This window comes from Procambarus clarkii, chromosome 18 (genome assembly GCF_040958095.1).
Source record: "Procambarus clarkii isolate CNS0578487 chromosome 18, FALCON_Pclarkii_2.0, whole genome shotgun sequence".
NCBI classification, from domain to species: Eukaryota; Metazoa; Arthropoda; class Malacostraca; order Decapoda; family Cambaridae; genus Procambarus; species Procambarus clarkii.
The window spans coordinates 25160992-25172814 of NC_091167.1; the positions used below are offsets into that span (position 1 = coordinate 25160992).

Sequence of the window (11823 nt, forward strand, 5' to 3'; positions counted from 1 at the left end):
CAAGGCGAAGGGCCTACAGTGTGAGACGTGTGCCGGTTGCTGACATTGGGGCTGCTAATACGAAGTCACCTGCATATTGAGCTGCTACAGTTCTTAAGTCGGGCAGTGTCATGTGGTTTTGTTGCAGCTGCTGGCTCTATAATGGGGCGATCCCAGCTGGATTGATTGTTAGGTTCAGGTGGTGTTTGGAGTGCTGGTTGAGACCCATTTGATGGTGCAGTCTGTAAAGCTGGGATCTTGTACACCTGCCTGTTGACCTAGGTAATTGGGTAGGATTTCCTTCACCAGGTTGTCAGATGCCCCTGAAGAGGACAGGAACGCTGGTACAGCAATTTGTGTTGCTGTGCGAACGCCGAGGCCCCCGAGTCTGACAGGAAGGGCGGCTTGTTTCCACAGAGTCGCTGAGAGAAAGGTTGAGGGCTTTTTCTAACATTGATTTCAGCAAGCTGTCGTACTCTTCTAATTTAATATTATTGAACGATGGCGAACATCTAAGATAGTAGGTCAGCCTGGGGGAGTGACAAGCATCTGGTGATGAGGTAAAGGATCACTCAGAAACTGAAGTAAAGCACTCAGGACCAGCGACGTAAACCAGTCAGAAACAGTACCGTAAACCACTGACACTGGAATAACAATACAGTTGTCTAAATTATACTATATGGAAAATGTTAGGAGCAATATTGATTATATCATATAGAATATTTACGTGAAGAAATAGGTCACAGCCTCGAGCCCGCGTCGACAGAAAATTTGAGCAGACGAACGTTAAATAGCGCGTCATTGACTATCGGACTGTACTGAATAATTCATAATTCCTCGCCACTTCAATCAAAAATAAATATTTCTGTTCTGGCGCAGGGTTAAATAATTCGTTCCGTAATACCAGTTTTATTTATGTTATCTTGAGATGATTTCGGGGCTTAGCATCCTCGCGGCCTGGTCCTTGACCAGGGCCTTTTTGTTACACATGCCCAGGAAGCAGCCCGTAGCAGCTGACCACAATTAATATGGATTGTACGATCCCTCTACAGTAGCCATACTATCTACTTGTACTTTATCTAATAATTGTCCCAAATGCTGTATTACCTCCAGAAGCTATCTAAACTACTGTATAATTCGCTAAAGCTACGCTGTACATTATTTGCAATATTTCTAAAGGTTTCTTTTAACTGCTTGCATGTATTTCTTTATAGCATGGCATAAATGGTTATAATATTGTAATGCTAATTTAGTAAGTAGATGTTTCTCGATGAGATGCTTTTAAGCCGAGTAAGAGTGTCAAGGACATTAAGATGACCTTCTGGGGGGTAGAAATAGCCTAAGCTACGCTTTCCCTTTTAAGATGTATTTATTTCTTGTCTCAATAAACATACTTGAACTTGATGACGACCAAACCACACAAGATGAGGAGACGACGACCTTTTCTCTCCGTCCTCATATCTTCAGCCACGTTGTTGTGATTCATCATCCGCAGATTAGAAGAGGTCTTATGATAGGCTAATATCCTCGGGTCAGATTCACGAAAGTACTTACGCAAGCACTTACGAACGTTTACATCTTTCCTCAATCTTTGACGGCTTTGGTTACATTTATTAAACAGTTTACAAGCATGAAAACTTGCCAGTCAACTGTTGTTATTGTTATAAACAGCCTCCTGATGCTTCGGAGCTCATTAACTGTTTAATAATTGAAAACAAGGCCGCCAAAGATTGAGATAAGATGTACAGCTAGGTTCGTAAGTGCTGTCGTGAATCGGCCCGAGGTTCCTCAAGGTCAACTACTGACCCTTCCCAGGATGCAACCCCATAACAGTTGACTTAACTCCATGGTACCTTACTGCTAGGTGCTTGTAGGTGATAAAAACGTGCCCAACCGTTTCTGTCTCGCCCAGGATTTGAACCTGGGATTCATGATTGAGTCTGGATATATTACTGTACTATATATTAGTACCCAATATATTACTGTACATGATACCTTACAATTTCATTAATATCAATGAGGATTGTATGTTGATGCGCTATCTTTTAAAATTTTAGATGTTCATTTTGTATTTGATAAATTGAATAGTCGACAAGAATACATCTGCTATAGGTTAATATTATTAGCCAGTTGAACATTTTAGTAAATTCAAAATCTATTTCTTTTGATCAAACGTCATAATAGCCATCGTGAAATTTCAGTGATCATAGTGTATTTTTTGAGCAGCACTGGAAATGGAAGGTCATTCTAGTATGAATAAGTCTAGTATGACTGTGATGATCATTCTAGTATGTTAAACTGTACGTTGTTGTTATAGATTCAGCTACTCGAAACAAGTTCCAAGTAGCACGGGCTATGGTGAGCCCGTGGTGGACTTACCTGGCATAGGAGCGGTGCTGTCCAAAACTGTACGTGTAGGCACGAGTTGGTGTAGTGTGCACACAGCAGTGTGTGGGTAGTGGCTGTCAGCCTTCCAAGTGCATACCGCACATTTTAGCGAACTTTCATGATTTCATGAATATTTTACATAATTTAGAGCTGCGGTTGACGTGCATGACGATTTACTAAGTGAATTATGGCAGTTGAGAATGTGTAAATAGGGCATGTTCGCACCCAGCCAAACGCATTAGAAGCAGATCAATATACATACACGTGTTTTCGAAATTTCACAATCTTTGGAATAATCCTTTCATCTCTTGCTGATCCGGCTGTGATAACTATATTTATATCTTCGGCTGTTTGACTGTAATATCAAGACTACTTGCTATCGAAATACTGTATAATAAAATAAAACGAACAATATCAATAAACCAGTATTGCTAGGCTTTGGTCATCACACGTCCTTTTGTCGAATAACATGATTACTTTTAAAGGTACTTAATATCGTTTGCCTTATATGTTTGTGTTCTCGTTTTGGCATCCTTAGTGATATTTAGCGCCTTTTGAATATCCCGCACATTTTACGGTGCTGCATAGCAGTCTCTGGTGTGGTGCCTTCTTTTGATAATTACTTACTTAAAGGTAAGTAAGTTAAGTATATTTCAGTGCAGCTACCTTGAGCAACTATGGTGAGATTAAGTCTGGTCCAATTGATTTTATCATCTAGTTCTCTCGTTTTCTTTTTTTTTTTATCTTTTCGACAATGACGAAAATGTCATTGACACCTGACAGCTGAATGGACAGCGCTTCGGATTCGTAGTCCTGAGGTTCCGGGTTCGATCCCTGGTGGAGTCTATCTTGAGGTTATCTTGAGATGATTTCGAGGCTTAGTGTCCTCGCGGCCCGGTCCTCAACCAGGCCTCCACCCCCAGGAAGCAGCCCGTGACAGCTGACTAACTGCCAGGTACCTATTTACTGCTAGGTAACAGGGGCATATGCTGATACCATTGGTTATCAACATGGTATCAATTATATATTATACATTATGAGGATATCCTCAAGAACACGAGTGAATAAAGTATTTTCAAAACTCTCATACCGGCAGGTCTGAAGGGTCTACTGACAGGACATTCAATAATGTAATGTGTGAGATCACAACCGAGTTCCTGCTCACAAACTTTACACACTTATTGGTAGATTAGCTACCGGCCACAGACGTCTGGTGGACGTTTAATGTCACGTGGACCTCGCAGCATGGCATCAGGAAATGGATTTTTCAGATCGCTGGCATAGGTTGTGGGCCATTGCGAGAGGATATGCCGGGTGGAGCGGTCAGAGCCCACGTTGCTCTCTCCTCTAGCACAATACCGTGGAGGACCTTCCTGCTACATCTCTCAGGGAGGTTTATATTGCCAGGATACGAGAACAGGGAAAGCCAGGGTTTTCAGCATTATATATATATTTATTGAAAAGTTTTAAATTCTTGAAAGTGAACATGTCATGGTCCAGTTTGAAGGGAGTGATGAGGCTGGTCGAGGCCGCCACCATTCTGCTGGTATTAACAGGTGAGGCGTCGCTTGACCTGTCGTGTGAGGGGCCTCGCCTCACCTCACCACGGGGTAGCTCCCCTCAAATTAAAAAAACTCAATCAATATTTTTATTTTTAAATTGACTTAATTTACACAAAATTTCAGTACATTATTTACATAAAAGTAAATATTACTAATATAACTCTAATCATTATAATTATTTACTTTATAATTTAGATTTAGAGCATTAATTTGTCAGTGATTCAGAAAACCCCCTTCTTCTTGGGGTAAACCTCTGAGTGTACAGGGGTATATGTACACCCAGAGGTGTACATATCCCTTATATGTTCCTATGTTGTATGTACAATGTATACACAATACGTACTGAGGAGCAGGTGGAGGCGCGGGTGAGGGCGGGATGAGTGACGGCCGCCCGGACCAGGTGAAGGTGTTCGCCATGCAGCTGGACATGTGGGCCCCGCCCCGGGATGACGTCCTTATCCGCTACAACCTCACCAACCACTTCAAGGAGGTGTGTGTAGGACAGACCTCCTGTTGTTGTCACCTTTTATCAGTGTTTGGAGAGTTCTTAATGGTGGTAATACAGCTATAGTACTAGTAGGCATCCATCATCCATAGGCGCAATAATAACACCATACAGCTACGGTGTTATTATTGCGCCTGTCTAACAGATCTCAGACAGATCCCTGTCACCCACCCTGTCTCCAATCTGGTTCTGTTTTGTAGACCTCCTGGAACCCCTAATTGAGCTTCTCACACACCTTCTTGTCACTTTCTGTTAGACTATCCCCTTGTCTTAGCAGTGTACCTGATCACATAATATGTTGCTTTCCTCCGCGCATGGTTAAACAGCTTCGGTCTGTTTAACTTTTGCAGCTATGTGTCTTGAAATTGCTGCTCCCTTAACTGGGTTGTACTGTGGCTGTCATTAGTGGTTGTGTAGTGTCTTCCGTGCGAACCTGTGTGACACGTGAAGTGGTTTGTTGTTGTTGTTGTTGTAGATTCAGCTACTCGGAAAAAAAGTTCCAATTAGCACGGGCTATTTTGAGCCCGTAGTGGACTTACCTGGCACAGGAGCGGTGCTGTAACTGCGTGGAGTGGTGTTCCAGGGGCAAGTGTCGGAGTTCCCAGAGGTAACAGTGTGCCTGAGGGCTCGGCCCGTCGTCCTCATGAGCTACGAGAGCCACATCTCCATCGCCACCTCTGACCAAGATAACGACGTCCTTCACATGTGTGAGTTTCTCTCTCCCTACTCCCTTCCTCCGTTCCATTCATATTCTCCATTGCTCCATTCCTATCTTCCGTCCCTCCCTCCCTCTCTCCCTCCTATTCCTTCACCCCTTCTTCCTCCTACGTCTAATGGTCCCTCTCTCTCTCTCTCCCTACGTCCGTCTTTACTTCATTTGTGGACGATTTATTTATTTATTTATATATATATACAAGAGGGTATATTGGGTTTATGAAAGTACATAACAATGATATTTTTACATTCTTGTATAGCCATTATTACGCATAGCGTTTCGGGCAGGTCCTTAATCTAAGAGATAATTTTAAGTAGGAATTTTCTAGCAAAATTGAAAAATGTTAACATGTATAATGTAAGAAAATTTGAAGTAGATTAGTAGATACATTATAGTAAAATTTGAGGATTATCAACAGGTACATTGTAACATAATTTGATGATGTTCATCATTCGTTCAGTCAGATTATAACACCGATGTGTCTGGCCAGTAACTGGACGGGTGTTGGGGGACACGTCCTCGCCCGGTCCTAGGGTGAGGGCCGGGGTTTCAAATCTTCTGTAAAAGAATCCTAAAGTTTCGCGAATTATCTAGATTGGCCTAACGCCCACCCTAACTCAAATATCATTGTCTAAATTTGCATCTTCTGTATTCACATATAGATAACACTTCCACCCTTTGAACAAATCCGTGACGAGGATTCGAATCTGCGTCCGAGAGCATCCCAGACGCTGCCTTAATCGTGGTCACTTCCACCCTTTGTAACCACATTCACAGACAGACGCGGCGAGCATCACGGCTTCTACTACAACGGGGTGCGTCAGTATGGCTTCCTCAACATGACCAATGACATCGGGCTGCACCAGTGGAGCCACTATTGCCACAACTTCCACCACGGAGAGTATCGCGCCTACATCGCAGGTAAACTGGCAGCCTGTGGCCCCTTCAGCGTTCCGCACAAGGTCCCCCTCCCTCTCAAGGGCATCATCACCATAGGACAGGAACAAGATCTGTTGGCAGGGGCCTACGACACTGACCAGAGCTTCCGCGGCCATATTTCTCAGGTCAACATCTGGAATAGGTCGCTCACAGCGGAGGAGGTGAAAGTGCAAGCGTCGTGCACCAAGGCTCCTCTTGGGAATATTTTCTCCACCGACAGAGAAGACGTCGAGTTGCTCGGGGGCGCCACAGTGGAACTAGTAAAGCCGGAGTACTTCTGTCAGAAAGCGGTCGAGTATGTGATCTTTCCGGAGGCACAGGAAATGGCAGAGTCGCGGAAAACCTGCAAGAGAATAGGTTACGAGATGTATACACCAAATAACCGCGAGGAAAATGTCGTACTTCATCGAGAGTCTCTTCGCTTTGCCGAAAGCTGCCTCTCTAATTATCATTTGTGGATTGGAGTGACTGATGAGGACGTGGAAGACGTATGGAGAAAGTTTACCGACAACTCGATTGCTCAAACCCAATTTGAACTCAATGAACCCAACGGTGGAACGGGTGAGAACTGCATGTTAATGTTTCTGCCCAACGGGTTATGGGTGGACACGTCGTGTGTTATCAAGTGGCCCGCCTGTGTTCCCTGTGAAGTAAACCGCACTTCACCTCTTCGCCTGAGGGGCTTTTGTTTCTCTGACGAAGCGGAAACTTACTATGAGGTACTGGGGTACAAGGAAGAGAAACCGTACCTCCATGGGTACTACGGCTTCATGGTGTACAAGAAGGACGCCTACACTTGGGAGATGTTTGACACTACTACGGGGGAAGTCGTCGCTACCTTACAAGTTCCATCGAAAAACTCTTATCCGATTGGACGACATATTTGGGTGCTCCAAAGGTCCATGTGCAACTACCTAATAGGAACAAAATTGCAGCTGAGCTTCTCTATTTGTAACAATGACGAATTTACTTGTGCCAATGGTGACTGTATACCAAAAGTACGTCGGTGCAATGCTAAGGACGACTGTATTGACCTGTCTGATGAAGATGACTGTCAACTTATCATCCTGCCGAAGGGTTACCGGTCGGAGCGGCCACCGGACAATGAGACAGAAGGTCTCGCTATCTTCCTAGACTCCACTGTTGAGATCCTCCGCTTCATGGAGATCAGCGACGTGAGACGCGTCATCAACGTGGAGTTTACGGTGGAAACCAGGTGGAATGATCCCAGAATCAAGTACCAGAACCTTGGAGAAACGTTAGAGTGGAACAAACTATCGGAGGCGGACAGAGACAGAGTTTGGAAACCCAAGCTCAACTTTCCAAACGTGTACGACGGTAACATCAAGATGCTATCTGAAGATGTTGCCCTTGACAAAACCGGCGACCCTCTCCCACCAGACTACAACAACGTCAGGATGGGTAAGCAAGTAAATCTTTCCTGTTCCTTCCACTCCACTGTTCCTTCCATGTTCCTAAATCTTCCACTCTTGTACAAGAATGTAACAACTCTGTTACACACACAATCCTTCGTCGATCCAAGCTCCTCACACAATCCTAGTAACTTTAAAATGAACTGTTATAGATTGATTGCTAAAGATTAAGTCACCCAAAAGGTGGCACGGGCATGAATAGCCCGTAAGTGGTGGCCCTTTTGAGCCATTACCAGTATTAATAAATGATACTGGAGATCTGTGGAGGTGCGACTGCACCCTGCGTGACGGGAGATGTCTCCCGTCCAACTGTTATATAAATCGTTGTGTTTATATATCATTTTTCAGTTAAGAGTACATATATTCAGTTAAACTAGATTTTCTTGCAATTGCTCTCATCAACGTTCCAAATTCGTACACAAGTTACTGACGCAGCGATCCCAGATGCAGCCCGTCCTCATAAATAAAGGACAAAGTCCATTCCATGCACCCGCCAATCCCTGTTCATGAATAGAAAACGGTTTACACGCGACATACAATTGATTTTTCGAACACTTCTCGAACAAGCGCTTCGCTGACGAATTTTGTTTGAACCACACCGCTGTAAATGCTTCACCCCACGTATTACAAATACAAATAATCGCCAACGGAATCTAAACACCTAAGCTAACCAATGCCTAAATATGTACAGTATGCTAATATATAATATTAATTTATATTTGAGAAAAATCCTATTTTGAATGAACATGTTAAAATTGTTGAATGCGTCTTTAGGGTCGACTGCTGGATGGAATGGACTTGATCTGAGGACGGCTGCCAGATGATAACCCACGATTCTCATCTCATAAACAAAATACTCAACCATATCTTATATTTCTTACAACATCCTTACTGCTTGCTAAACATTTACTCATTTTCATGAAATTATATATTGATTTTTAGCTACAATTTTATTTGACAGACACCGTGTATGACGGCAAGGCGGCCATGATCGTGCAGCAGCTCCACTACAGGTAAAATGTCCTTGCTCAACTTATTTATTTATGTATATACAAGAAGGTTGAGTAGATACATTGGTGAGTGGTATATTCTTGAAAGGTACTCACACGCATAGCGTTTCGGGCAAGTCCTTAAGCTAACAATAAATGTAATAATAGGTACATTGTAACGGAATTTGATTTAAACATAATAACTACATTATAAATTGATAGAGCAGATTTTACTGAGGAAGTTGCATGTCTTAAGTACTAAATTGGGCGAGTGTGTAGCACAAGATACAGTGTAAGTTATTAACACAAGATGGAAAATTATGAGGATGAAAGTAGGTACTTTTTAGTTTTGCTTTTGAATAAAGTATAGATTGAACAATATTTTAATTCATTAGGGAGTGAATCCCATATGCTGGGTGCTTTTCTTTGCATGAAGTGTTTGCACAAATTTAGTCTGACTCTGGGAACATAAGAGATATTCATTTCTCGTGTGATACTTATGGGTTCTGTTACATCTATCTAGGAAGAGTTTCCAATCAGGTTCAGAATTTAGGAATAAGATTTTACAAGTGTAAATAGCACAAGAGAATGTGTGTGGAATGTTTGTTTACCATGTTAGCTACATAGCCTTCCCGGCTTGGTGCCTTCTTTGATAATTACTTACCATGTTTATTAAGATTGAATCAAAGTGTGGAGCTTCTGAAGTTGAGTCAGTAACAACAACCTTGCCTGTCCTTGCAGTGGCGTCTTCGCCTGTTCCTTCGACGTGTTTTACTACCCGTTCGACAACCAGCAGTGTTTCCTGCTGCTGCAGCTGACTGTAAGACGAGGGTTGGTGAGGTTCGCGGGCGACAAGGCACGGGTGGTGTACTTGGAGGACCCCAAGCTTCCTGCCTACCTCCTCGCTGACTTCTCCATCACCGTCACCGAGGGAGGCAACAACGAGACCCGCTACAGCACGCTGCGTGTGCGTCTCTCCATACGTCACTCACACTACATCATCATACTATATCCCCGCACGCAACACATTTCTGCACGCACTTCGCCCAGTCGTCTTCACGCACGTGAGAGAGGGGGGGCCAACATGAAAGAGAGAAGGGGTCAACATAAGAGATATATACCACACGAAAAATACCACACACACACATACAACACTGAAATATACCACATAACACTGAAATACACCACACACAACACTGAAATATACCACACACACAATACTGAACTATAGCACACAATACTGAAATATACGATACATTACGGAAATATACAATACAATTTTTCGTCTCTGTGCACAATAAAAAATACATTCCACATGGGATCGTGTTCCAGGGGTTAGTTCTTAGAACTTAAGATTGAAAACTATATCCAAAACTGCAAAAAGGGGATATACCTCCTAATACTACTCTTGTTGACAACTTGTATGCAATTAGTGATACAAAAATATCGTGATCTTTATTTAACAGTCGCCATGAGGCATCGCACTTCGAAAACGGAATAGAAGCTGGGGTAGAAATAGCCTAAGCTGCTCTATTCCTTTGAGAAGTATTTTGTTCTTGTCTCAATAAACATACTTGAAGGGAATAGTTTACATTTGGCGTGACCACAAGTTGTATGGTTGATACAGGTGGAGTTTGAGCTGTGGCGACGCTGGAAGATGATTGTGTTGACCGTGTACCTGCCCACCACCATGCTACAGCTGGTCGGCTACACCACACTCTTCGTCAACGTTGCTCTTATGGACGTAAGACTACGAGAGCTGTAGCGCCACACACACATATCACTCTCGTGTACCCCACTCCTTGCTTGTGAAAGTTGTTCTGTTTTTGTCGACATAATATGAGTGCATGGTAGAGTTAATGGGAGCATACTGACCGCGGCGTGTGTGTGTGCACCAGGTGAGGATGGCGGTGAGCTTGACTACGCTACTGGTGCTCTACACGCTCTTCAGCAACACCTCCGACGCCCTTCCCACCACCGCTTATGTCAAGCTGGTTGACGTGTGGTTCTTCTTTTGCATCTTTCTTCTGTTCTTCATCATCGTTTTACACACGGTGGTGGAGCACCAGGTGAACATGTCGGAAAATAAGATGTTGACGCAGGTGCTGCCCTTCGATCCCAGGAGAACGATAGAGAAGAGCATGAGACCCACGTCTCCCGAGGCGGAGAAGACCCTCTGGTGGTCCAGGTATGTCGTCATTCCCGGCATCATCTTTCTCTTCAATATCATCTACTGGGGTCTCGTCTTCAGTAAGTCATTCTAAATGACTTGATAACCCTTGTCGACCTCAAGCTCCGCAGCATTACACAAAAACTACGATGATTTACACGTATGAATAAAACTGATCACTTTGATCTATCTAGAGATTACGTATCGGCGTTGCTGAAAGATTTAGCACCTGGTATTGTTGCTATACTGTAGAGGAAAACCTTTCCACACCCATAGGTGTTCCTAAAGTGTGATTTGTACCCAGAGTTCATTGGATCCTTCCATGATACACCCCTTCATAAATGGTTATGCAATTTAAACACAAAAATGCATTTTGTTTTTAACTAGATTTGTAAATAGTGCTGTACTGTCATAAGCAAATATGTAATAAAAATGCAGAACATTATAATTTCAATGAACATGAAAAATTGCATTTTATTCCTCTACCTAAAGCTTCATTACTTTACATTTACTTGAGTTGAAGTTTAATAGCAATTTGTTGGACCATTCCTTCAGTTTGTCTCTACACATACAAAAAAGTAGATGGGGTTGATATGAGCCCCATTCTTGGTGTGACGGTGTCATATTTGCTAATTTTTACATGGGTACAATCAAACAGAAAGTCCTAGTTGATATGGGCCTAAAATCGAGCACCTATTGCAGTTATGTAGATGACATTCCTGCAGGGACCAGCGAACTTCAGTACTAAGGTTCACTTACGAGATTCAGAGACCTGAGACTCTGAGGGACCTTTCCTAGACATAAGATTCTTGGAAAGGAGTGATGGATTTCACACTGAAGCCTCACACACACAGCTTCAGTTGGAAGCAGGCTGACCAGGAATGCGATAGGGTAAGACAGGTCATAGTCAGTAATGGATACTCTAACGTGTATGTCGAAATCATTAAAAGGAAGGTGAGCCGGCATTCAACTTCAGACGAAACAGCGAAGAGTGACATTATCGGTCACTCTTATTAGAATATTTTATGGGGACTTCTTTTCCTCATCCCACAAAATGGAAGTGTCCTAAAAAACATTATTTGAAAAATGTGACCTCTACTGACACCAACCAGAAGATTGAATTAATAATATATTATAAGAGCA

The 11823-nt window shown here is 43.0% G+C and overlaps 1 protein-coding gene across 2 annotated transcripts; it reads left to right on the forward strand.

The window, feature by feature from the left end:
• The first annotated feature begins 4157 nt into the window (after positions 1 to 4157).
• LOC123754216 (uncharacterized) lies at positions 4158 to 10418 on the forward strand. Of its 2 annotated transcripts, XM_045736420.2 has the most exons (6): positions 4158 to 4419; positions 5018 to 5141; positions 5927 to 7510; positions 8483 to 8534; positions 9252 to 9477; positions 10138 to 10418. In XM_045736420.2, the coding sequence occupies exons 1-6, from the start codon at positions 4306 to 4308 to the stop codon at positions 10273 to 10275; spliced, it is 2238 nt and encodes a 745-aa protein (XP_045592376.2). In that variant the 5' UTR covers positions 4158 to 4305; the 3' UTR covers positions 10276 to 10418. The 2 variants fall into 2 exon arrangements, with proteins under 2 accessions (XP_045592376.2, XP_045592375.2); XM_045736419.2 differs by lacking the exon at positions 10138 to 10418 and having other exon boundaries at positions 9252 to 10131.
• Positions 10419 to 11823: the final 1405 nt, after the last annotated feature.

What these genes read in the sequence shown, in the direction of transcription:
- LOC123754216 (XM_045736419.2), top strand. Translation starts at nt 4,306, where the DNA reads ATGAGTGACGGCCGCCCGGACCAGGTGAAGGTGTTCGCCATGCAGCTG. An exon ending in TCACCAACCACTTCAAGGAG is followed by an intron (nt 4,420 to 5,017) that starts GTGTGTGTAGGA and finishes GTGGTGTTCCAG; the next exon opens with GGGCAAGTGTCGGAGTTCCC. An exon ending in TAACGACGTCCTTCACATGT is followed by an intron (nt 5,142 to 5,926) that starts GTGAGTTTCTCT and finishes CCACATTCACAG; the next exon opens with ACAGACGCGGCGAGCATCAC.